Here is a 26,854-nt window from a genome sequence, read left to right on the forward strand (position 1 = left end):
GCTTTTTAGGAAGTGTTCTCAGGCTACAGTTAGTATTGGGGCTAATTGTTTTAATTAAGATTAATTTCAATTTCTAACAGCATGGCAGCAACATGATGTACAGGAGCTTTGTAGAGTCATGTTTGATGCTTTGGAGCAGAAATGGAAGCAAACAGAACAGGTAAGTGTATAATAACTTTCTTCTGTTCCTTAAGCAGTGTGGTATTGCTGTGGGTTTTGTTATGTTTTTTGAAGGACGATTGTGAAAAATGTTAACGGAATTTTAAATATCAGGTTATTGAAAGTCTGCAATGGCTGCCAGTTTTCTTGTTTGATGCAGTAGTAAAGGCACTATAATGTATGCCTTTCAGGAGTGTATTGCTTGATGTTTTCCTTGCCCAGTTAAAAGTGGACTATTCTGAACTCGGGATACTTGGTCTTTATTTCAAGCACAGAAAGTTGATTGTGTAACTCCTGTGATAGCTTCCTCGCTGTGACAGTATTTATTAGGCTACATTGCAAGCTCTTGAAGTTCAAGCCCACTCTTCTAACGCAGGAGAAAGTTAGGAATATATTCATAACCCATGCTACGTTCTGATAAGCGGCCAACTTGTTGTAGGCCAATTTTCAAATTTGTAGATAGGCAAACTTTTTTTATTTTTCTGCACCTACCTCTGGAGACACAGGGAAGGACTTGCAGTATCAATCTGTTAATGATATCTGCAAGATCAGGCTTCTTTTTAAAACATAGACTTCAATTTTGGTACCTTTGTAGTCACTCTTAAGACATGACCATAAGGACAGTGTGAAGCTTATATAACATGATTTGAGAAGCTCATTTGATACTTGTTTTGTGCAGTGGTGGGCTAGGGAAAAACAAGAAATCAAGAGGTGGATGTCCTGCTGGGGAATGATATTCTAAATGTGTAGCTATGCAATTAAGACTTAAAGGTATTTTCTTGCAAAACAAAGAAAGAAAAAATATATTCTGTTTCGTTTGTTTAAAGCTCTGTTGAATATCTGTTTGTTTCAGGCCGATCTTATAAATCAACTATATCAAGGCAAACTGAAGGACTATGTAAGATGTCTAGAATGTGGCTATGAAGGCTGGAGAATTGACACTTACCTGGATATTCCTTTGGTCATCCGGCCATATGGCTCCAACCAGGCGTTTGCTAGCGTGGTGTGTACTATTATGCTGACTAATAGTGCATCCATACACACATAGAATACATAATGCGACAGTGGTATAATTTGTTACATGGTAAGTATCATCCTAGATACTCCATCTTGGGGTGTTCGTCTTTGTGCAGTGAACCAGCTAGCAAGTTCTAGAAGATTTTTTTTTTTGGCTTTTTGGTTTATTTTTTGTTTTGTTTTTTCTTTTGCCCTTCAATGAGTCCTACTGGTGCATGTATAAGGGGAGGGGAAATGCAACTTTATTGCCTTAGGGCTGCAGTAATAAATTATTTTCTTCCTGATAAAATCTTCAGCTTTTACCCGAGATATTTTTATGAGATCACTTAAGTTTTATTTGGGTTGTTATCTTTATTGATACATCTGCTAAATTTTCATAGCGTTGTTGAAAATCTTAGTGAAAGAACAGAACGCTGGCTCAGAACTTTTAGTTTAATTGCCATGTTGTTGCTGTGCTTTTTAAAGTTCACTTCTTAAATACCATATGCTTTTAACAAGCGATGTGATGATGATAAAAAATGCTATCGTACATCAGTGTTCTTGGTCACTTTTGCTCCAGCATTACTGATGTTGGCAAGCATATATATTCCTTCGTAAATCTGTGGAAGGTTTTTTTTGTTTTATTTTTTCCACTCCCCTAAAAAGAAGTGATTACAAATTGTGAAATTCCACTGTTGTGGCTTAAAATACCTGTACCATGGATGAAGATGTAAGAAAGAATAAGAATAAATAAAACAAATCTTTCAGTAAAGGTTGTTTTAAATAAACACTTGTTGTGTACTTGTCTTACCAGGATTATTTATTCTGTATAAAGTGCTTTTCCTTTTGGATTTAGTATGCTGGCAATATTTTTTTAAGCACTAATAGTTTGTAATTCTTAACAGTAATTCTGTTAAGATTTGTTAGAATTAGGCTAAACTGCAGTGTAGGTCCAAAGTACTTCATATTTTAAAACTTTAAATACTGATCTTGAGAAGGAGTAAAGATGAGGGACATTGATCTCACAAAAGGATTCAAGTTAAAGTCCTTTGAATTCTTTTTAATATTGCATTAAAATTTTTAGAACTATCCAGCTAACTGAAGCTGTATTTTGAGCTGCCATTCCATTGATACAGATTGATGTTTTATGTAGATGGCTTCCATTTTCACCATTTAAAACTGATTTCTAGCAATACCCCCTAAAACAAATGCTTTGCTGTAGTTTTTATTCAATGATGAGATTTTCCTGATCTATTAAAGCAGTGAAAACAATTCAGTCCATGTAGTTGTATTCCGCATTTAACAATGCATTGTACGTGTCTCAAATTGAATTTTTTTTCTTTTGTAGAGAAGTCTATAGTCAAATGCTTAAAAAAGAGACATTGTATATTTGTAAAAACACAGAAAGCTTGAACAATTACGAAGTTAAATATCAGATTACTTTTAGCAGTATTTGATACTTCTCCTGTAAATCAACATCTACTGGGTTTACTACATTGAGGAAAATAGTTTTAAGATTTTTACTACACAGAGTTACATGGTTGCAATTTGTACTGATGCTTCAATTTTTGAACTTTTTAAATTCGTATTCTGATTATATTCAGTTGATTCTCCTCCCTGCATTTGTATTATAGCAGATGTAATTTTTAGTTTTGTAGTCTTCAACAGTGGGGAGAGATGGAGGATACTTGCTTTTGGAGAAGGGAAAAATCGCCTGTTTCTAAATGGAATTCTCTGAAGGTAGTATCCTCCATTGATCCATAGATGATGGTGATTTAGTAGGTGTAGGTAAAAGGGTATGAGAGATCAAAAACTTCACACATGCGCTAATAGGGCTTATAGAAGGGAATGTAAAACTTTTTAGACCTTGCTAGTCAGCTCCTGAGGGAACTTGCAGCAGGCGACACAACCCAAGATAGGGGATCTAAGGAGGATACTACCTTCAAAGAACTCTAGTTAGAGGTAAGTGATTTTCCATTACTTTCTAATAAGAGAGAATGGATGTATGAGCTTTAAGTAAGGTTAATCTGTAGAATGACACATAAAGTGTATTATCCCACTGTTCGACATTGTGTACTACCAAAAAAATGTAGATATCTGGAATGTTGCATTTATCTATCTATCTATCTATCTATATATATTGCTTCTTAAATATATGGGAATGTTGAAGAACTGGGAAGAATAATGTTATGCTTTCTTTATGTCCTAATACGAAGTAATTCTGAAATCCTTCAGTATGTTTTTAAGGTTTGCATTTTGAAATTTTCCAATTCCCCACTCCATTCCCCAAGTTCATGTAGTAAGACTACATAGCTACAAACTCATTAGGGAATCTTGGAGGCACTGAGATCTTGCCAGTATGTATCTCAAGATAGTTTCTGAAAAAGTACTTATACTATCTGCATTGTTCAATGGCATGGTTTAAAAAAAACCCGAGTCAGTCTTTTCTTGAGGTCAGTAGAAACATAGACATAGCATATATAGCTTATTTTACGCTGGTGAACAGGAGCAGCAGTTCACCTAGTGATTTTTGTAGGTGCTAGTATCTTTTGTAAAGATGTCTGAATTTAACAGCATTAGCTATAAGCTAAAAAGATTTTTTTTGATTGTTAAGACAAAAATTTTGCAAGATGAACAGCTGAGAGAAGAGTGGCTGCAGTGGGGAACTAGCTGGCATGCTGAAATTATATTACTAGAAAACAATGTGAATTGCTTTGTAATACCAGAAGGCTAGTCATAATACAAGTATTCTGGAGATGTAGCAAGTACAGTTCTGTTTTGTTAATTGTTGTTAGTTTTCACCATCTTCTGTATGTTAGCTTATCTTTTGTGGATGTAAGTATGCATACAAGTAGACCTTTTTCCAGCAGAAATTAATTTGGACTTCTGGGTGAACTTACTTTGTTGTGTCATTGCCAAACTAAAACTGTTGAAGGCCATTAGAATATGGATGATAATGATGTTTACTTTTTTTAAGCTAGAATGGTAACAAGAAGGTCTTGTGGTTTTAGTTGAGCGTATTCTTTGGACATGGTAAAACTAGATGAGCTCTGAAAATCTGAGACGGCAGTTAGTTTGTAAGTTTTTTCCATGAACAGTTTTGCCTAATTATTTATTGCGTAACTCTTCATAAAGGTTCTTCTGCTGCTGTTCATGGGTTTTATACAAATGCTTGCAGTAAGACACATGTCAAACTATTGACTGTATCATAATGCATTTTTGTGGAGAAGCGTCCTAGGTGCCTATCTTTAGCCAGGCAATAATTAGTTTGAACTGTTTGTTACGGCATTTCAGTGTGCTGTTACAAATCTCATGATCAGAATATTAAAAACTAGTTATACTCAGAACTTGGCTGGACAAGGCCCTGAGCAGTGTGCTTTAAGTTGGACCTGCTTTGAGCAGGGAGTTAGGATCAGATGACCCGGACTCCAGAAGTCTCTTTCAGCCTATGTTGTTGTTCTGATTCTGTTAACTATAAAAAAGTTTAAATAGCCTTTGTCATACTATTGATTGATCTTTTATGGTATATTTTGGATTGTGTGTGTGTTTAGAATGTTGGAATGCTTAGTAGCTCTAAGACTACATAATAGTTAACCTCTTCGAAGATAACTTCAAAGGTAACATTTGCTCTAAAAGTGGAGTTGCACAAAAATGGGGGATGTCATGCGATAGGTTGTGCAGCATAGGAGCTTTATCACTGGTTTTGCTGAGTAAACTGTCAGAGTAGAAAATGGTGAACTGCATTAGAATAGGAATTGTATTAAGAAAAATCCTAATCAGCAGAACTAACTTTAGTGTAAAGTTTACATAGGAGAAAACTGGAGGAGATAAACGCATGAACCTGAGGAACACATCTTCCTTATACAAGGACTGAAAAATACATGGATATTCATATAGCTTAAAAATAATGGAGTTTCAAGAGTTTTAATCAGGTTTTTCAAAGCACAGCTGTCTGTGTGGTAAGCAGCGAAACCCTAAGAGTAATGTCATAATACTTTATTCAGTTTTTTGGGGTCTGAAGGATCATCACTTTTTTCTGTATGTAAAAAATTATAGTATGTTTCGTTGTTAAATTGCACATCACATGAGTCCACGTAAGCATTACATAATATTTTATGTCCCATCATTCATATATTTCCATTCATTCATGTTGCTGCATGAATTCAACTTTTTACTCACTCAAAATACATTTTTATTGTCTTAACTGGCATTTGCTTCACAAGAGAGAGTTCTCTGGTCATTATGTAATGTCTTCTATATTTCATGTTTTCTGTGTTGGTTATTAACTGGTTTGCTTTCGTTTAAATAGTTCTGAATGTTAATTCCTGAACTAGTTGAGGTAGCAGAGTAGTAGTCAGGCACTACTTATGCAGTAATCTGTTTCCTCCCCTTGCTTTTTAAGCAGGGTTATAGCTTGCTTAGTCTTCTTTCTTACATTTTAGAATAAGATTCCTCACACTTCAGTGCATAATCTTACTAAACATTAACTATTTGTTGCCCTTGAGTAAAAAGCAGCTCAACTGCTGTAGTGTTTAGGAAGTAAATACATAGACAGTAGTTCAATTCAGGCTAAAATATTGCCGAGAGTCTCTCTGCCTAAGAGCTATGATTTCAGGGCTGTTGAAAGGCTTTTCTGGCTGGATCCGAAAATGGTGATGTGAGTTGACTGCCTTTCATGTACAGTCATTGTGTTCAGTCTGGCACACTTTTCATTTGTGAGTAGTTGTCACCTGGAATACAGTCCTTTTTAAAAAAACGTCCTTTCTCTTATAACAGCAGTAGAGCTTTTGTAAAACATTTGGTTTATTATTGTTTTTGCTGCTTCCCTGAGTTTTCAGACAGAAAGAAGGGAAGAATTCAAGGCTTCTTGAAGAACTTGGCGTATGCTTGATTTCTTCCCAGTGTGACTTATCAAACGTGGTTTAGATAGTAATCGTAAGTTCTGTGCCAGCCATGTTACAATTGGTGAGTTTACTCTGCCTAGTTAAGCCCCCTCTTATTCAGAGTTCAGGGAACAGCTACACTCATAAGAGATGATGATTTTTAAAGCATTGTTTCTGTTGATTTTTTCTTTAAACTGAATGTCTAAATATGCAAGTGGTATTTGTTTTCACCTTCATAAGTGAACAGAAAACTTCTGGGTTCCACTTGGAGTTCAGAAACCCAAAGCCTATCGGCTTGAAAGGTGATTGGGTTAAAGGCTTTAACTTAAAATCTCTGGGTAAAATTGTTCACTGAATCCTCGTCAATATTCTTAGTGAATTTTGTTGGAACAAGTTTGTTCTCAAATATATACAACTTCTCTACAATGTCATTGTTGCAGATGATGTTAGGGGGAGGACTAATGATCAGTCTGGTTATATTTTGAATATTCTTTGCTATAGTGAGGAGCAAAGTAGAAATCATTCAGCTTCTGGATATAAGGATTAGTGACAGATCTTTTAGGCAGCTGCCACAGAACAAAATTCCACTTATTGGTCAGTTGCTTCATAAGGTTTATCCTAGGAAGCTAGTTGTGTCTTTATAGGAGATGGCCATATCTCACTCTCACAACTTTGGGAGTGGAACTCAAATATTCCCCCTCCCTCCTTTCCTCACCTTTCACTTGAAGTAATATCTTCAAATGTAGTTTCCTAAGTCCTTTGTAGAGTGGGACTAAGACTGTCTTCAGGCAGGGCACTGAGGAACCGAGTAGCATTTTTTCCCTGCTGCCTGCCCCCACCCTGGTAATTCGTGGATGATATCTGTTGGGAAAATCTCTTCTTGAAATACAGAAGAACTATCTCAAAATTCTGGGAGGACAGGGCCAAAGCAGGGTTAAAAATAAGCTCATTTTCACAGCAGTTGATTGAATAAACGTGACTGAATGTGATGTGCAAGATAACAGGTGTAAATGTCATTTTATATTGTATGTTTATTAAAAAAGGGACAATTTGAATTCATCAAATACTGAATGAAATATGGTTAGCAGTAACTTGTGGTTTGACCATTTAATCTTGGGCTGGGTAGAAAGGTTGGTTTCCCTTAATAGTTTCCTAACTCTGTGTCTGTACCAAAGTTTGTCAATCAAATTTTGCTTGTAGATTTAATTGAAGTAATTTGTATGTGTTTGCAATTTTATTGTAAATCTCTCATTCTGATTTATACCTATATAGTTAAACACTTTTTAAAAATCAGGTAACATCTTTTTATTATTAGGAAGAAGCACTGCATGCTTTCATTCAGCCCGAAATTCTTGATGGCCCCAATCAGTATTTTTGTGAACGATGTAAGAAGAAATGTGATGCAAGGAAGGTAAAGACTGTCCAAATCATTTGCGAAAATGACTTTTGGTAAATACCTATCCTGACAATAGTAGTATAATCTTGTCTTTGCTTTATTTAGGGTCTGCGGTTCTTGCATTTTCCGTATCTGCTGACATTACAGCTGAAGAGATTCGACTTCGATTATACCACTATGCACAGAATTAAACTCAACGATCGTATGACTTTTCCTGAAGAGTTAGATATGAGTGTCTTCATTGATGTTGAAGATGAGGTAAAGTGCTTGGTTTCAGAGAAAAGTCTCTAACTTTAAGTTTCTCGTTGAGAAAATTAAGATGTCGGTCTAATAAACCCATTTTAACAATGATATTATTATTCTCCATAAAATGTTTTTTAGCCATGGAAATTATTTGATTTGAAGCTTTTAATTCTGTGAGAATTTTTGTTACATTGAAAAGGAAGAGTGTTCTCTAATCGCTATAGAATTTCCATGCTTGAATAAGAAGATGTTTCTGATTTCTTGTATCTTCACGAGTGATTTAAAAGCACAGATCTTAAAGCTTCTACATATGTTTCATTCTGGATTTGCAGTATATTTTTTAAACCTGTGTTTGAATCTGTTTTGGTCGCAAGAGGTGATGTAAAGTTCTGAAACTCTGAACACTGAAGTTAGTCCAGAAAACATCAATGACTAATTCGTTCCCTCTGACTCAGTGTTGTGTATGCTGTAGAAATGACATTTGTAAAATTTTATTTGTCACTCGTATCTTCTGGATTTTAACTTTTCTGGTTTTGGCCAAAATTCATGTTGTGCAATTACATTCACCAAAAAGGATATTTAATGTGCCTTCTGCATTAAAGACTAAATTTATTCCTTTAGTTCCATTCCTGAAAATGTTATGTCACTTTGCTAGCTTGTAGTGGTCTAAGAGAAATACTGCATTGATATGCATATGGAGAAGCTTTTCTGACTCTATACAAACCTTTGGTTTATGAAGTATGCCATTTAAGCAATTTGATGCCTCTCAAAGTGTTACTGGGGGCACTAAATGAGAATGAAGATTGATCTGGGAGAATAGAACTTGAGACAAAATTAACAACTGTCAGAAAATCAAAAGAATTATCCAGAGGAAAGAGCATCAGGGAAGAGATGGATATACTGACTTATACTGAATGAACTGCATTCACAGTGTTGTTGACATCATGCTTTTAAGCTAATAAAACACTAATCAGTCTTACTGTAATACCTTGACTCTGTCCAGTGAGTTGAAATGGAAAAAACCCTTAGTGGATGAAAACATTTCCAGTCAAATCACTTCTGATTAACAGCGCCGTGTTATAATAGGATTTGTTATCTGATGCTAGACTTCCAGGTATTTAATTGAATTAACTAGTAAATGGAACAGGTAGTAGCAGGTAAAATCTTGTCAAGTATGAAACCAGGTAATTACCATTCAGTTGCACACAAGATGTGAAAATACTAATCTAAGAGGTGGACTGAAGACAGTTACTAACAGAAACAAGTCAGTTCTCGATGCTGAATTGCAGAGGTCTCTAGGTCTTTGAGGAGTTTTATTGTTTTGCAGATGGAATTTTTTCATTTCACAAATGTATTGCTATTTCTTGTTCTGTGTAACTTTAAATGTTGTATACTACTAGTATGTATGTCTTATTTTTAAGAAGTCTCCTCAGACTGAGAGTTGCACTGATAGTGGAGCTGAAAATGAAGGCAGTTGTCACAGTGATCAGATGAGCAATGATTTTTCTAACGATGATGGAGTTGATGAAGGAATCTGCCTCGAAAGCAATAGTGCAGCAGAAAGAATTTCTAAAGCTGGCAGTGAAAAGGTATGTTTAAAAAATACTGTACTGGGTCTGATTGGGATGGAGGTAATTTTCTTCATAGCAGCCCATGTGGTGCTTTCTTTTGGATTTGTGACTAAAACAGTGTTGACAGCACACCGGTGTGTTAACTCTTGTTGAACAGTGTGCACAGCACCAGGAGCGCTCTCTGTTTCTCATTCTGCCCTTGTGATGAGTAGGGCTAGGAATGGGCAAGAGGCTGGAAGGGGGACATAGCTGGGACAACTGACGTGAGTTGACCAGAGGGATATTCCATGATGTATTCCCTGCTGTGTAACATCATGCTCAGCAGTAAAAACTGGGGACTTTCCAAAGTAGCTGTTGCTCAGAGATTGGCTAGGCATTGGTCTGCTGGTAGGAGGTGGTGAGTAATTGCCTTTGCATCACTGCATCATTTCCCACCCCTTCCCTTCACTTATTAAACTGTCATTGTCTCCAACAAAAAGTTTTCTCACTTTTGCCCTGCTGTTAGACTGAGAATTCCCAGATAACTTATTTTGGCAGCAGATGCTCAAACTGAAGACTGCTTTGTCTTGTGACCAGTGTTTTTTCTTTGAGGTTAACTGTCAAAGGCTTCGCAGCTTTGAGGGCAGAAGTGTCTTGCAGTTCAGTAAGAGAAGATTGGAAAGTTTTGATCAGTCTCTGCCATTCATTTCTTGTCCTTACAAAAACGGTCGTATAGATGAGGCCATGGGTCTAAATGTTAAATATTCAGTCATCTTGAGTTAATACAAAGGAATTGAGCAGCAAGTCAGTCTAGGATAGCAGTCATCCTTCTCTGTGACATAAAGATTAGCAGAGATCTTCGATAAACCTAATTGAGTTTCTTGCCAATACAAAATTCCTCAAAAACACTTGAGTTTTATGGTAATGTCTACAATGTATGTTTCATGGATTGTTAATTTAGTGAACTCATCTGAAACTTGGCCAATAGCTTTTATTCAGACTTGTTAGGAAGCTGTTTGGCTCTAACTTTCATAAATATTTAAGGTCTGACTTGCATTTTAATCTACACGTCTGTACCTGTTTACATTTACCTTAAACCGTTTGAGAGGGATTTTTTATAAATGTTCTGAATACTGTCAATCTTAGCTGGAAAAAAGAAATTAATAGATAGTCACTTGACTGGAGCAGGGACAGAGTATTGTAGCGTATCTGTAATGCATATGTCACATCCTAGTATTGACAGTAGCTTTGGCCAATTAATTCATACTGTTTGTTCCCAAGGCAACCTAGCTGTCAAGCCCCATTGTTAGCTTTTTGGCTTGGATATCTTAATGATGGACGCAGTATATGCTAAGAATTTACAGAGAATTTCCTCTATATAATCTAAAAATATTTAATTCTTTTAACACTTGTGTGAGTCAGTATTGTTCAGTTCTGTTTTCTTAATGTATGCACAGCACTGAAGGTATGTCCTTAGTACCCTTTATAAAGGTTTATGACAGCAAACTCGGAGCGCTGTGAGAGAAATTAATGCAGAGTGCTGATTAGTTTCTTGTGTGGAGATAAGTTTAATACCTAGCTAGCATAAGAATTCACAAATTCAGAGCTCGTACAGAAGAGCATTACAAAGTAATGCATTAAGACAGTTCAAAAGTGTTTCCACGTTTTTTTCCTTAAGTTGTTTGGTCTTTCTTCTCTCTCTTCCCACCAGCAAAAGGGGAGTTTCCTCTTTAATTATTACACACTCTTGTATAATGTTTAGCATATCAGGGCTCTGATTTTGTTCAGTGTCTGTTGCTGTAAAGCATTTTTATTATACAGAGCTCTTTTGTAACATATAATTATTTATATATTTGGGTCTGTGTAATTGTTTTAAAACTTTTTAATATGATCATTTGGTTACCTTTTCTTAATATATCTCACACCTTTTTCTTCTCTCCCCAGAGTTCTTTACTGTATGAGCTCTTTTCTGTTATGGTTCATTCTGGAAGTGCTGCTGGTGGCCATTATTACGCTTGTATAAAATCTTTTAGTGATGACCAGTGGTACAGCTTTAATGATCAGCATGTTAGCAAGGTAAAAATAATATTTTTAGTTATCTTGTTTACTCATAGATGAACCAATAAATTTGTATTTTGCATGTGATTTTTTTCACTTAAACATAATGAAGCTGGTTTTATTTGTAGGTATTTCAAGCATTTAGTCTGTTTCATCTTCTCATCCTAATGTCCTGCCACATATATAGTTTCACTCATAAGCTTAACTGACTTCTAGGGGTTTTATTTATTTATTTATTTATTTATTTATGGATTTTTGTGTGTTGAGGGGGAGGAGTGTTTCTTCTTGATAGTGGAGCAGGGATGGTTCATAAAGAAGCCTTTATTCGTCTGCAGACCAGACTGGATTTAGAATTTTGCCTTCTATACATTTGAAGAAAACGTTCTCCTTTGAGAAGTGTATTTGTACATTGCACTGATGCATTTCAGATGTTACATGTATCCATAAATGTTATTGCAGTCAAGAACCTGTATAATGTTTTTCTAAGTTGTTCCTACTTAAAAAAGAAAAAAATATTATTAAATTCATTGTAAAATGAAGAGGCAGATCACTTTGAAACATATTTTTTCAGGCAGCAAATAAGCAGAAATACTTTTTAAAATTAGAATGATTAATACTGTGTGTTAATTATGTAATGCCATTTTTCCCAATGAGAATAAATGCATCTCTATTAGTGCGAGTTTCTCTGATAATAATTAAATTGATTTTCTGTTAGATAACTCAGGAAGATATTAAGAAAACATATGGTGGATCTTCCGGAAGCAGAGGCTATTATTCCAGTGCTTTTGCTAGGTTAGTAGTACTGTAATACTTTTCTTCTGGTGGTGTTTTAGTGTAATCAGATGAATGGCCAAGATGTACGTGCTGAACACGTTAGCTGAAAATTAATGCTTCAAGTAGTTGTAAAAACTATCCTCAACGCTGTTTCAGATCATTAAAATAATGTGATATTCATTTTTGAAAATTCTTTTTTGGTTACTGCATTGCTAAGACACATATGGCATAGCTCCTTACTGAAAAAACAAATTTTGAAGTCCATATTGTCTTCCTGTCTGATAAACTCAGATAACTATTTGTTTCTCCACCAGTTCCACAAATGCATACATGCTGATTTATAGACTGAAGGATCCAACAAGAAATGCAAGTAAGTATGTTTTGTTAACTAATAAGATTCTGTTGTGGAATAAGGAGATGTTTTACATGTGATGAGTCCTAATTTCTGTGAGTATGGTAGTAATGGTATTTTTAGGGTAAGCTAAAGTAACTTTTCATACAAGAAGTCGTCTTTTATAGTTTTTCATTACTCTTCTTAGAGTAAACCTTTATGGATCAGTAGGAGGTGATCACAAAATAAATTTTCTAATTTTTTAGTATTGGATATCATGGAAATGAAGAACAGATATACTGGGTGACAGTGAATAAACTGTAATGTAATGCTATAGTAGTGTCATGATTAATAGTGGAATAAAAAAATTTCGTTCTACACTTAAAAGTGAGTATGTAAGAGCTTCATGATGACAAAGTTTTACACTTTATAACCAGCCCTTATTGTTTGTGTTTCAGTTAGGAGATGAGACAATATACTGCAAGTTATACAGTCAGAAACAAATCTTGGATTTTACGGTCTTACTCTACTCATCTCTGATTTAGTTCACCAAGGCTTACAGGGTGCCTGATCCCATGTAATAGCTGACAGGTTGATTAATGTTATGTCATACTGGAAAATGAAGATTCTATTTGTATTCAAAACAGAAATGTCTAGTTGGGGGCCTCATTCAAGTATTGGCTAATTTTATAGGGTCTTAGACTGTTCAAATTATCAGTGACTGTAAATGCCCAGGATTCTTCCTGTTGTAGATTTTTTTTTTTTAGTAATAATGCATTATTTTCTTGAAAATGTAGTATTTCTCACTTAAAATCTGAGCACACCTAAATGATGCAGTAGTAAATGGAAATTTGATAGAGTATAACATTTTTAGGTAATATCAAAGTAGAAGGAAGCATGTTAGTTTGCTGTTTTCCCCTTCTTGTTAATTCTGTTAGAAGCACAGCTGTGGAAAGGAAACCATAAGAGCAGTGGCTAGCCCCACATGTTCTTATCAGTAGTGTGCCTGTAAGAATCAAATATTTTGTTAATATTCTAACTGGTTGAATTGAGCCAAAGATTAATTTGCTTGCAGTATCAAAGCTGTATTTATTTTTTTTCTTAAAGGAAAAATTCAGTAGTCTGTGCCTATGAAGAAAAATTTGTCAGTTTGTAGCCTGGTTTGAAGTTAGGCTGATACATAGTTTAGACTGTTCTAAGTTTACAAAGTATATATAATTCAGTTGCCAGAACTGTAATGCCCTGAAGTGCACAAAAAAAATCCTGTTGGTGAATAATTTTTCCTAATAGCTTGAGCAGATGAGAAGTCACATAAACCTTCAAAGGCAGGTAAAAAAACCCCAAATATCTCTGCATTCCTCCTTTTTTTTAATATCTATTTTCATTAAATACTCAGGAGGTCATGTATCCCAAAGAATAGATTCAAGCTCTCATTCTTAAAATCATCCTTTGTAGGTTGAATATTTTGATAACTGGATTTACTGGATTTATTTTATTCTTAATTGGTAAACAGAAATTATATATTACTTAATAGAGGAGACTCTCACAGCTGAAACCTTTAGCATCTCAGGTTGTGCAGCTCCTTTTGGGGCACACTCATTGTTTTGAAGAGCATGCAAGTGTAGAAAAGACTTGTATACTTGAGAGAGTTTATAACACGCCAGCTTGTAATGTGTCCAGTGGAGGGAGTAAAAGAACTTTGAAAAAAGATCTTTGAAAATAACATTTTGTTTATCTTATTCTGCTGCTGTAAATATTTTAGGAGGGAGATGAATAGTTGTCTGCTTCCTTTAACTGCTTCTTTTGGGGTAAAATTTTGAATTACACCATGAGAAACTGAGGATGACTATTAGCAAGAATAAGGAAAGAAATTGGTAGCTCAAGGATAAGTAAAACAAACTAAAAAACCCTAAGTTTATACTAAATTTTATTTTAAAAAAGAAAGTCAGACCTAAAATTAATAAAAGTAGACTTGCAACTGCTTCTATATCAGTATATTATTAAAAGTGTTCTACGATACTTGGAGCAAATGTCATCTCTTTTCAACGTCATAATAAACACAAACCACATTTGTTTTTAGCAGCAGTCTATTTCATCCTACCTACTTTGAGACATGTTATTATTTTCAACTTTTTTCTACTTTTTTATTTTACTTTCCTACTATTTTCTCCGTAAAGTTGAACAATGGTATTTTCTTTGAGGAAATAGGGAGGGGAAAACCTAAGTATCTCACAAAATCAATTTTGCTGGCTTCTGTGTGTTTCTGAGAATTCATGGTACAGGGGATGGTGCAGTTATAAGAATACATTATTTAGTTTTAAAGTAATAGTATCTGAAGTACATGCTTTATATAGTTTTGAAGTGGATTCACCACAAGAAGGATACTGTTAAAACAAAGCCTTTTATCAATAAATTTATATAGTCGTAAGTCTTAAGAGCAACAAAAAATAATGTTTCAATATTTGAATCACTGAAACAATATTATTTGTTCTGAACAACCAGTGATAGTAAATTGTATGAAGTTTAAAAATAAACAGCAGCCATGAAGAAAGTCTTTCAGTCAAGAGCTGTCTTTGGAAATAGATTTTCTGTAAATGCTCTAATTCCTCAAAAAGCAAATAAAGAAACTGAATCTGCTACTTCAGATTTCTTGAACGTGCCAAACCTATTTTTAAATCTGAAAAATTACTTGCCCAATTCCTTGCAATAGGGGTAGCACCAGGATTGCAAGACAACTGTATTTGCAAAAGTTGATTTTTTTAAACTTGAAGTTTTGCATGTTCTGTTTTTGTTTCTCTATGAAACAAAATCATGAAGTACACTAATCTGAATTAAGTGCAATACTTATTACGATATAGACAATATCTTGTGACTTTTATTGTCAGCTAATTCTTTCTAGAAAGGAATTAATCTTTACTGTCAAAATAGGCTCAAGTGCAGTCATCGGTCTCAGTATATTTCTTTAAAACAGCAACGCTTCCCTTGCTGATACTGGAATATTAATCTTGTGCTAATATAATTTTCTGGCGTTGCAGATGTATAATTCGGGGGGGAATAAAATGCTGACTTCAGTTTAAATCATAAAAAAAGAGAACAGGACATGGTATAGTGGGAAATTGGGGGGGGAGGGGAGGCGGGGGGAGGCAAGAAAGGTAACTTAAATATACCCATAATTCCTAAGACGTTGCCCACAGTGGAAAAATGTATTTTTTTAAAACTATTGTTTTGTTTTCACTGGCAGAGTTTCTTGAGGCACATGAGTATCCAGAGCATATTAAACAATTGGTACAGAAGGAGAGAGAATTGGAAGAACAAGAAAAGAGACAACGTGAAATTGAGCGCAACACTTGCAAGGTTAGAATTTCTGCTGAATAAACTAGCAATACGTTTCTAGTAAGAAGTATTTCTAGAGTAAATAGTAATTTTCTTACTACAATACAAGGACTCTTTTGTGATAAGCATATTTTTATTAATAACTCTTTAAAATTAATTGTACACCTATTGGAAGCCTGTACACAGTGGAAGCATCTGCTACAGGTATTCATTAGAGATTTTTGTTGGGTTTGTGTCTTCCATGTGAATATGAATTGGTATTAAAACCAAACCAAAGCTAGTTAATCTGACATCACTAGATTTCAGTGAAGTTAATTCTGAAGAGTATGTAATGCTGTATGTTAGGTGTTTCATACTGTTAAGTCTTTCCATATTGTGACTCTTTGCTTTGTGAAATTATGTTTCTTAAACTAATTTAACATAATTATTTGGCAGAAAGAGTTTAATCTTTTTCCAACCATAGATTCAATAGTAACAAACAAAATATGATATCCGTGACTTACAAGAATGACAGCTGGTCTACCTAGGAATCAAGTGATTATTGGAAGGTACTTCATGGTTGCAAAATATGTAACTGTATGTGAAAAAGGAATTCCACATTTGTTGTTCCTATATGCATTTTGTTTTGGAGTATTTGCACGCTGCCTACAGTTTAAAGATGTTCTGGTTATAGGCGTTGTACCCTAGCTTGCAAAAAGATCTAGATATATCTGTATACACGCTAGTGCTATCTACTGTGCCTGTGACGTTTTCTATCTGGAATTGTTTAGCCAACTGAAACTGTCCTATAGCTGAAGCAACATAAAATATACCTTTAGCTTTAGATTGCCTGAATATAGGGTTGTAAATGTACTCTAACATGAAATGTATTTGCAAATACTTTAATGATAATTTTTCTTCTTTTTGTATTTCATAGATTAAATTGTTCTGCATGCATCCTACAAAACAAATAATGATGGAGAACAAATTAGAAGTTCATAAGGATAGGACACTGAAGGAAGCTGTGGAAATAGCTTACAAGGTATGCTATGCATAACGGAATTGTTAGGTGTAATTTTTTCTGCTGTTTATCTTCAGATTTTAAATTTCTAATGCTGTGGGAGTGTTTGAGGGGGTTGGGTGTGCGGTATTTTTTTCTGGTTTGTTTTTTGGGGCTTGTCTTGCGGCAGGTTTTGTGGTTTGGTTTTTTTGTGGGGGTTTTTTTTTTTAAGAGGTGTTCTAGTTGGGAATTATTGACATGAGTTTTCTGTTAGTAGCCATCAGATAATTTCTAATTAGAATGATACAGCCTTCTGGGACCTGTCTTCATGTGCTTGCATACGCACTTTTCAAACTTCCCTCTTCTCTGCCTTTTGATGCAGGCTTCTCTTTTGAGTTTTTTAAAAAGTGTATGTGTTGCACATGCGTGTGTATAATATATGTGATGTATGTCTATGTCTTTTCTAAAATAAAATTGAAATCTGTGAATTCAGAGGATTCCTGGATGTACAGATACTGAGATACTTCTAGCTTACAAGGGAAAAACTAAATTCACAGATAAACCATTATTAAATGTTTTGGTGTTTTTGTGTGTGCATGATTTAGCTAATGGATTTAGAAGAGGCCGTTCCTTTGGATTGCTGTCGTCTTGTCAAATATGATGAGTTCCATGACTACTTGGAACGATCTTATGAAGGAGAAGAGGATACTCCAATGGGTTTATTACTTGGAGGTGTCAAATCAACATACATGTTTGACTTACTGTTGGAAACAAGACGACCTGACCAAATTTTCCAGTGCTATAAACCTGGTGGTAAGACATACAATTACATATAGACAAAGATAGACTAAAATTGTATATTGTGTGACGGCATGAAAATAAAACTTGTAAAACATAGAACTTTATTATGCTGTGTGAAAGCAGAAAAACTTTGTTGTACTAAATTTTATGAAGTTAATACTAAGAGCTATGTACTGTGCTGTGTTGCCAACTTGTTTCTAATTGAAGCAATTCTGAGACTAAAATTTGCCAAACTGTGGAACATTTTTGCTTCTGGTGTTAAAATTGATCTGAAAATGAAATTCTGAAATTTAAATTCATTACTGTTTGTATGTATATATAATCGGTATATAAGATAAGCGTATGTGTGTTTCTTTGCCTGTTGAATTCTCTTTTACATGTATATATGTATTTGTTTTCTTTTTCCTCTTTCCTACAGAGGTCATGGTAAAGGTTCATGTAGTTGACCTAAAGACTGAATCTGTTGGTCCTCCAATAAGTGTACGAGCCTATTTGAATCAAACAGTTTCAGAATTTAAACAGCTAATTTCAAAGGTAATTTACAGTTGCTAAGGACTTTTATTACAGAGTTTTCATTCCTTCTGACTGTGAAAATGTGTCATCATTTAAATACCTAAAATGAGAGCCTACATCTTTTGCAGTTCATACTGTGTGTCATGTCCAGTAGGGTTGGGTTAGTTACAGTTGAGCTTGTCTATCTGCTCACTGCTGCTAAAAACCTGTGATCTGCTTGCTTCCATACAGAGTTCTACCCTGGCTTTTGCACAAGCTTAGCTGCTATCTGGCCATATTGCTTACTAGCTTACCAAATAATAGTTTTTTGGGGAAGCTGAAGGTTTGGGTTCATGTTCTTTTGGGTTAGTAACTTGAGTTGCCTCGCTGAGTATCCAGTCAGTGGCAGAACTAGTGAATTGTTACATGTAACTGAACCAACATGCAAGTTCCCCCATTGGCTTCAGTAATTGAAATGAACATCAAAAGCTGTCCATATTTTCCCTACAAAACCTCCTTTTCATCCCAGCAGCCACTTGTTATTAAGATGCAGATTGATTTTTATACTGTCTTAAACCATGGGATATTACTGCTGCCATTGAATTGCAAGACAAACATTTTACTTTGTTGGGTCTGTGTAAAGTATTTCGGTGGTTGGTGTACCTTCATAATATTTGTTATGAAACACGATTTCAGTAATCTGAATTCACTCAAATTAAGAGTTAAGTGAAGAGTGTGCAGAACTTGGTGCTTGAGAATATTTTTTTATTTTCAGTTGGTTCATACCCTAAAGAATAAGACAGATTCCTTATATTACTGGTCATTAACAAATTGCCAGTTCTCTGCAAAGCCAAGCCATTTTAATCTACTGAACTTTTGGAAAAAAACATTTGCTACATGTCAAAGGATCAAGGAAAGGAACTGGGACTGAACAGGTTTGGGAGGTTTTTCCCCATGTTATATTTGCAATTTATAAGTCAATAAACAAACCTTCTCCTTTCCCTATGAATAGTCTTAAAAAATGAAATACATATTCCAGTATTTAAATTACATGTAATGCATATGTTACCTTACTGTCCATGTCTTATTTTAGGCTACACACCTGCCAGCTGAAACAATGCGGGTAGTATTAGAACGTTGCTACAATGACTTGCGTCTTCTGAATGTTTCCAGCAAGACACTGAAAGCTGAAGGCTTTTTTAGAAGCAACAAGGTACATGCTGGGTTTTTTTTTAATTGTTCATTTTATGTATTTGTAGACTTCACTGTTGTATTGTAAAAGGTATGGATATCTGTATAGAATTGATAATGGATAACCATCCCTTCACAGCATAAAGTACTGTGTGGGGTTTTTTAACTAGCAAATATTGTGGTGCTGATGAATACTGCAGGCTATATATGAAGCCAAATGTACATAACAAGGTACAGCAGATTCAGAATTGGACATCTGGTTGATACTCAGAGGTTCAAATGATGGTGAGGTTAACAACCTTGTGATAAAGGCTTTTAAAAGTCAGCCCTTATTTAGGCAACAAAGATTGGCATGTTACTATGAAATCGACCTAATTTGTTTTCCAAACCTTCTGAACAGCTGTGCCTCCTCTCAGTATTAAAGTTCTTAAGAAACAAATGTCAAAACTAAGAGCAAGTTTTTGGTGGGTTTTTGTCTTAAATTCAGTAATTTTTACTATGCAAATTTATATTGTTTTTCAAAAAAGACTTTTAGTAAATGTTTCCAATAATAGTTGTTTCATGCATTCAGAAGAAGAGTAACTTAGTACTTAAATAACATTGGTAGCATTGCTATTGTGTAGTAATAGCACATCTTTTAGCACATTTTGCCCATCTGCCTCTGAAATTTAGGCTCAAGAAAATGCTATCCTCGATGAAGAAATACTAGCGAAGGCTTTGGCTGATACCTGAGCAAAACAATGGCATTGATTTGTTACTCAGTTCCTTCAAGCCGTTTCACGTTCACATTGCCACTACAACAGAGTGGTCTTTGACAAAGGAAAAAGGGAAATTTGTTCCCTTGTGTTCTAATTTGCCTTAATGCCTACCAGTGTAGACATTTAAAGATTTCTCCTTATGATGCTATACTAGAAAATAAAGACTACCAACTGTAGTTGTGGGGCTCATTGCTACCATAACTAGTGTTAGTGTACAGATGAAGGGTGCAGTGAAGTGATATATAAATGTGCTTCTGAACATAGAAGAGCCTTACTGCTGTTGGTCAGTCTGGTTATAGTTCACTCCAATTTTAACATGATTATGGAAATAAGGAAACGGGAAATCATTATTAAACTAGAGACTTTTTCTAAACATGTATTAATTTTTTTATAAAAGGTGATGTTTCTTAGTGACATAATTTCTAATGCATGCTCAATCCTATTTGCTTGCTATTGTTGCTTTTTATTTTATTTAAAATAACACTACATGATGAAACACTGTTATTTTATATTCAGGTATTTATTGAAAGCTCAGAGTCCTTAGATCGTCATGTGGCATATACAGATTCTCATTTATGGAAACTTTTGGATCGTCATGCAAATACAATCAGACTGTATGTTTCATTACCAGAGCAATCGCCTGGATCTCAGTTTAGACGAGCAGTTTATCAGAAGTCTAGTGGAGATTCGACCAACTTGGATGAAGCCTGTGAAAGAGTAAAAGGACCTGTAGGTAATATGAAATCTGTAGAGGCAATTCTGGAAGAAAGCACCGAAAAACTTAAAAGCTTGTCTCTGCAGCAGCAGCAGCAGCAGGAGGGGGATAATGGAGACAGCAGCAAGAGCACAGAAGCCAGTGATTTTGAAAACATTGAATCTTCTTTAAATGAAATAGACTCTTCAGCATCAGCAGAAAACAGAGAACTTGAAAACCAAGTTCAGGTTTCTGATCCAGAAAATCTCCAGTCCGAGGAACGGTCAGATTCAGATGTAAATAATGACAGGAGTACAAGTTCAGTGGACAGCGATATCCTCAGCTCCAGTCATAGCAGTGATACTTTATGCAACGTGGACAATGCCCCACTTCCCTTGGCCAATGGACTTGATTCTCATAGTATCACAAGTAGTAGGCGATCAAAAGCAAATCAGGGGAAGAAAGAAACCTGGGACACAGCAGAAGAAGATTCTGGAACAGATAGTGAATACGATGAAAGTGGCAAGAGCAGAGGAGAAGCACAATATATGTACTTTAAGTCGGAACCCTACACTACCGATGAAGGTTCGGGAGAAGGGCAAAAATGTATGTATTCTTTTAAGTGCCTTCAAATAATCCAGCTTTTATTACTATTTAATTCATATGCTGTGTTAAAGTCAAATGACGGTATTGAAAAACTTCATTACATGTCAAATTAAAATTAATGCAAGTGCAAAGATGAGACATGGTGTAATGTTGAGCAAAAACCTAGCCTAATCTTGATCTTGTAATAAGTGATTACATATTTCAACAGTGTCTTGCTTTTTGTTTGTAAGAAAATGAAGAGCTACCTCTATGTTACATCAGTTTCTTATTGAAAGTGTTTTCTGGAGAGCAAGCAGAGTCGTCTTCCAGGGAAAGGACAATAGTTGCATCTGCTGCTGCTGATTCACCTGTTTCAGAATGCAGTTATTTGCAGTAATTTTGTTAACATTTAGATGAACAAACCTGAAAACTCCCAGTCACTTGACTGTGAAGAAAATTCAAATATACTTGGTACTGATCGTTTAATTAAGTAGACTGTTACTTTTCATTGACTGAAATACAGTTGGTATAAGGAAGTGTATGGCTGACATGAAAATGTCCAAACAGGTTCAGTGTAAGAGCCCAAGTTGTATATTAATTGTCATAAAGATAAACAATTTTAAAACAATGCTCAGTACTTGCATATGTTTTATAACTAATAGAAGAATAATTAAAGAATAGCAGGATATAAGATACATATTTTGAAAGGCAAAAGTTTTCCTGTCAGTCCAGAAATCCTGTTGTAACAATAAGAAGTAAAATCTTTTTGCTGATTTCTTTTTTTCTCTTTTGTCAACAACCATTTTCCTTTTTAAAACTACAGAGAAATTTAAACCTACTAAAGTTTTAATAAAATTAGTCCTTTAGCCTGGAACAATCTTTCTTTGGGGCTAATCTTGAATTGCTTTAATTTTTCCTTTTTTTTTTTTTTTTTTTTTTGGTAGGACTAGTGGAATGCAGGAATATTTTACAATAGTTTTGCCGCTTTCATAGTACACCGTATAAATGATTATTCTGAGGGGAAGGCTTTTATGTATTTTTAGTATGACAACATGAACGGATTTATAATTGAGATAATTTATTTGTTCAGTTAAATATTCTGAATAGCAATTTTTTTGTTCTAATGAGTCACAACACAATGTAATCACACCATAGTTTGTGGTGGAGCCCAAATTGCATATGCTCTTTCTAAAGATAAACTATTCATTTCTCAGAATTTCATATTAATGCAGTGGCTTTTCCTTAATTACAAAATTATTCCATTAAAAAGTTCCTTAACCTAGACTTGAGCTTGCCTTGTGATATCCTGTGGCCTTCTAGAACAGAGTGTTAACCAAAGCTTTTAATCCTGGAAGCCAGGAGGGGGGAAGAAAAAAGTCTGGATGGCATGTGCTTGGCCAGCCCCAACTCAAAACACTTCTGTCTCTCCCTTGAGGCATGGGAAACCTCTAGAGGATTATCTGGAAGCGTTCCATCTGATTCTCTCTGTTTACTCTCTTATTGAATGGAGACGAAACTACTTTGCTCCGCTACTTCACTGATTGCAAAATAGGGCAGTTTGGAATTGCTATGTCTTCAGGAGTATTTGCCCATAAACACTTAAAATACAGCAAAGCTCTTAAAGGTTACAGTAACACCCTCAGATAAAATGCAAATGTGGCCATTAACTATAATTCTGACCCTTTTTTTTTCCAGTACTGTTTTGCTGCAAATGATAACTGTGAATATATGGAAATAATACACTAGAGTGCTGCTTTTTTTGGTAGCGTAGTGTTTCATGCCATTTTTATCTTTATTTTTGCTTAGGGCTGATGGTGCATGTTGATAAAAGAATTACACTGTCTGCCTTCAAGCAACATTTGGAGCCTTTTGTTGGAGTTCCATCTTCTCACTTCAAAGTCTTTAGAGTCTATGCCAGCAATCAAGAGTTTGAGAGTGTTCGGCTGAATGAGACACTTTCGTCATTTTCTGATGACAATAAGGTTATTCAGAAGTTATTTTGAATCCTTAAAGATTGTATTTGTACAATGTCGACAAACTTAAGAACACAATTTACAACTTTTTGTTAACTTGCTAGGTGAAATCATTACATTGGTCTTGGTATTGTGTTGCAAAATGTAATTTTTTCTTTTATACCAGTTCTAACAGATATTCCTTTTTCCCTTCTAGATAACTATTAGACTTGGAAGAGCCCTTAAGAAGGGTGAATACAGAGTCAAAGTCTATCAGCTTTTGGTAAATGAGCCAGAGGTAAGGTATTGAATATCTCAAGATTGATTCATGAAAATATTTGTATGTCCCTTGACCAAGGCTTTTCTCTGAAATCTTGAAAAAAAGAAAGTCTCTCTTTTCTCTGTATTTTCCTGCAAGTTTTCCTGGATTTAGAAAGGGAACTTGAGATTATTTCTGTTTATGCAGTTCCAAGTATACAATTGGAATGTGATCTACCCTATCTCTCTTAAGTGTCTCTGTTCCTGCAGTGTAAATGGAGGACAAATGAAAATAATTCTTTCTTTGTTTTCGTTAACTGTATGAAAGTCATGTAGAATTCTTTCCAAATAGAAACTGGTTTTGCTCATGGTTGTGGTTTTCGGTAATATTGTACTGATAGAATTTGTCTCATTCATGCGCTGAAGACAGTGCTTATCAGAATGGTTAGCTGGATAATAGTCCTCTCTGCAGAGAGGACTATTCAAGAGAAGCCTGAACCAAAAATGCCTCTCTGGCAATAACGCAGGTCACTTCCTTGTTATGTCTTTGGGACATGAAAAGTATAAAACTGATTTCACTATATAGATTGCAGTCTCCAAAAGTTGACTTTGTATGCACCTTAATTTCTGGTTTTATTTTTTGGACCTAACTGTAGAATGCATACTAACAATGGATAAGCGTAAGAGACTGGAGATGAACTAATAAATCAGGGAATAAGAAATTTAAAAGTAACTTCCAGTCATAGAGTTCTGGTCTGTCTGACCAATGAAAGCCAAGAAGGTGGCATTTTTATTATCATATGGCTTACTTAATTTAAAAGCTCCTTTCAGATTGTTTGAATGATACAACGGTAGCAATTAGTAATACAGACACAAGACGCTATTTCTGCAGTGGCATGCATTCAAGAGTGTTTGAATGACCTGTCAAAGGACTACTGCTACAGAAACTGGTTAAACTTGATTTTAATCAATTCATTGCCTACCTTGTTTAGGAAAAGCATTCTAATGGTGATTTTGCTAGGTGGATAGTACTGGTCACAAAACACGAACAGGAGGCAAATCTACTTTATTCTGTTCAAAAAAATTGTCTTTAATCACTTTCTATTTATGTTCACAGCCATGCAAGTTTCTTCTAGATGCAGTTTTTGCTAAAGGAATGACTGTCCGACAGTCAAAAGAGGAGCTGCTTCCTCAGCTTCGAGAACAATGTGGCCTAGACTTGACAATTGACAGGTAAAAAGACTGCAATCCATTGAAGTTACCTGACTAAATATTAATTTAAAATGTTTGGGGGTTTTTTTCCTCTTGTGGAGAAAGGAAGTTATGAAAGGAGCAGAAATAAGTTACAGTGGTCTGTGAATCAGATTGTGAATACAAACATTGATTTAGCAATTCCTGGCTTTCATCTCATGTAGAATGATGTAGGGAATAATATTTATAGATAATTGCTTGTGTGCAACAGGTTTGGATCTGAGAAGTTTTATTCTCTAAGGATGATTTTCTTCAGAAAGGAGAGCATCAAGTAAATCAGTTCGCAAAATGCCACATTCTCTGTAGATGCTTGCTGAGCACAGATCACTGCAGCAAACTGCCTCGAGCATTATCGTAGGGTGTGCTTACAGCACTGATCCAGCACTGTCTTCCCATTACCCATGATCCATTACCTCATCAAGGCTGAGCTCGCTTTGGGGCCTTGATTCCACATACTCTCTACTGTCAGTTACAAGTGATGTGGTATTTACTGTAGAATAGCTGACACACTGTATTCACTGGAATTTAGAAAAACCTGTAAGATGTGGTAAGCAAACTGATGGGGCCTCAACACATGCCGAAAATGAGGCTGGAGCAAAACATTGGAAGACAAGGGTTTGCCCTTTCCTGTTGAGGAGTAGAAACCTAGATCTGGACCAGGTTTTTCTCCTTTCCTCACCATGACTGGGCCAAAGGATTTTTGACTGGGTTGTGTTCTCTAGTGCCCTATAATTATGGGGCACATCACAAAATTTGCCTGCTTCTGTGTGTGGAGAAACCATTCAAATTAAAGTTTTGTACTAGTGTTTAATCTCATTTTAGTTTATACCTTTTATTTATCTCTGTATCTAAATCAAAGCTTATTCTTTTTTTTTACACTGTGACTGGAATGATGCAGTAAAACAAAACGTATAAATCGGAGACCAGTCCTTTTCTAATCCTCCTCCTCTCCTCTTCTACCCCACTTCCCTCTCCAAAAAGAAAGGGAAAAAAAAAAATAGGGGCAGCAAATTTGTTGGATTGTTCTGTTTTGTTATGCTAAATAGGAAACTGTTTTCTTCCTCTAAATCCCTACAGATCTCCTGCACTGAACAAGTGCAACACAGGCTTATTTTCCTTGTGTTCATGAATGATGCAGCACTAAGAGCCAGTTGTGATACCTTGCTGTCAGAACTATTTCAGAATGTTAAACTCGTTCTTGATAAACCTAACTGAACCCCACATAAATGAGCTGTATTTCAGTCTTGTCAGAAAATATTCTGTGTTGATCTCTGGCAGTGGTAAGTGTGTGAGCAGATAGAAACTCGGCATTTTCTTCATGATGTATTTACAGGTTTCGCCTACGAAAGAAAACCTGGAAGAACCCAGGCACTGTGTTTTTGGATTATCATATCTATGAAGAAGATATCAATATTTCAAGCAATTGGGAGGTCTTCTTAGAAATACTTGATGGTAATAATGATATAGTGTCAAGAGAAAGTAAAGATCATGTTAGTCTTTTTTTTCTTTAGAGCACATTGGAAAATGTACTTTCCCTTTTTTCCCTTTTTTAAAGACCATTAATGACATTTTAATAGCATTTTATTATAAAAAATAATAGAAGCAAACAGAATTAATAAAAATTTTGCATGAAGATGGGAGGCATTGTGCAAGTGCAGATTTCCTGTGGTTGCGATGTGCTAAAGGTCTAATAGCAGTACTGTTTGTTTAGGTTTATTGGAAACTTTTGGACATACTGTTGTACTGTAGGCAGGTTGTTTGCATGTGTATGTTTTCATTGTACATAAAAACTGTAAGAATGCCTATATGTTATGCTTTTATTTGTATTTAATTTTTGGACTGGTATTGGTGATGCTTGTAGTTAGCTGAAGTATATGTGTGTGTGTGTATGCATATACATAATACATCTATGATTTTTTTTAAAGTCAGCACAGCTGTTCAGTCATTTAGTAGTTTTCAGACAGGAGTGAAAAATACTCATCTTTTGTCAGGAAATGCTAAATTTTTAAACAGACCTTTGTTCATCAAAACAACTTTGGAATCAAATGTTAGAGAGTAGATTGTTTCTTAAATTCTGCTTAAATATCATTAACAATATGGCATTGCTTAAGCTATCCTTTGCATACACACCTAAAATTTTGATTCTGAATGCAAAAGCATTCTGCATAAC

At 35.1% G+C, this 26,854-nt stretch overlaps 1 protein-coding gene across 12 annotated transcripts in view; it reads left to right on the top strand.

Annotated features, from left to right (window-relative positions):
• Positions 1-26,854, top strand: part of USP47 (ubiquitin specific peptidase 47) — a gene marked incomplete at both ends in the record, with an annotated part of 56,198 nt that overhangs the window by 23,959 nt on the left and 5,385 nt on the right. For 6 of the 12 annotated variants that reach the window (XM_081999971.1, XM_081999969.1, XM_081999973.1 and 3 more), the window contains 18 exons: positions 81-160; positions 1,013-1,162; positions 7,354-7,449; positions 7,540-7,692; positions 9,099-9,266; positions 11,172-11,303; positions 12,001-12,077; positions 12,374-12,429; positions 15,632-15,744; positions 16,640-16,744; positions 17,308-17,515; positions 17,922-18,037; positions 19,089-19,208; positions 20,461-21,244; positions 23,030-23,205; positions 23,393-23,473; positions 24,551-24,666; positions 26,018-26,136. In XM_081999971.1, coding sequence (XP_081856097.1) covers positions 81-160; positions 1,013-1,162; positions 7,354-7,449; positions 7,540-7,692; positions 9,099-9,266; positions 11,172-11,303; positions 12,001-12,077; positions 12,374-12,429; positions 15,632-15,744; positions 16,640-16,744; positions 17,308-17,515; positions 17,922-18,037; positions 19,089-19,208; positions 20,461-21,244; positions 23,030-23,205; positions 23,393-23,473; positions 24,551-24,666; positions 26,018-26,136 — 2,850 coding nt within the window. The remainder of the gene's footprint in view (positions 1-80; positions 161-1,012; positions 1,163-7,353; positions 7,450-7,539; positions 7,693-9,098; positions 9,267-11,171; positions 11,304-12,000; positions 12,078-12,373; positions 12,430-15,631; positions 15,745-16,639; positions 16,745-17,307; positions 17,516-17,921; positions 18,038-19,088; positions 19,209-20,460; positions 21,245-23,029; positions 23,206-23,392; positions 23,474-24,550; positions 24,667-26,017; positions 26,137-26,854) is intronic. The other 6 variants (XM_081999975.1, XM_081999970.1, XM_081999977.1 and 3 more) reach the window with 4 other exon arrangements.

The sequence above is a fragment of the Phaethon aethereus genome (genome assembly GCF_964289735.1).
Source record: "Phaethon aethereus genome assembly, chromosome: 5".
NCBI lineage: Eukaryota > Metazoa > Chordata > Aves > Phaethontiformes > Phaethontidae > Phaethon > Phaethon aethereus.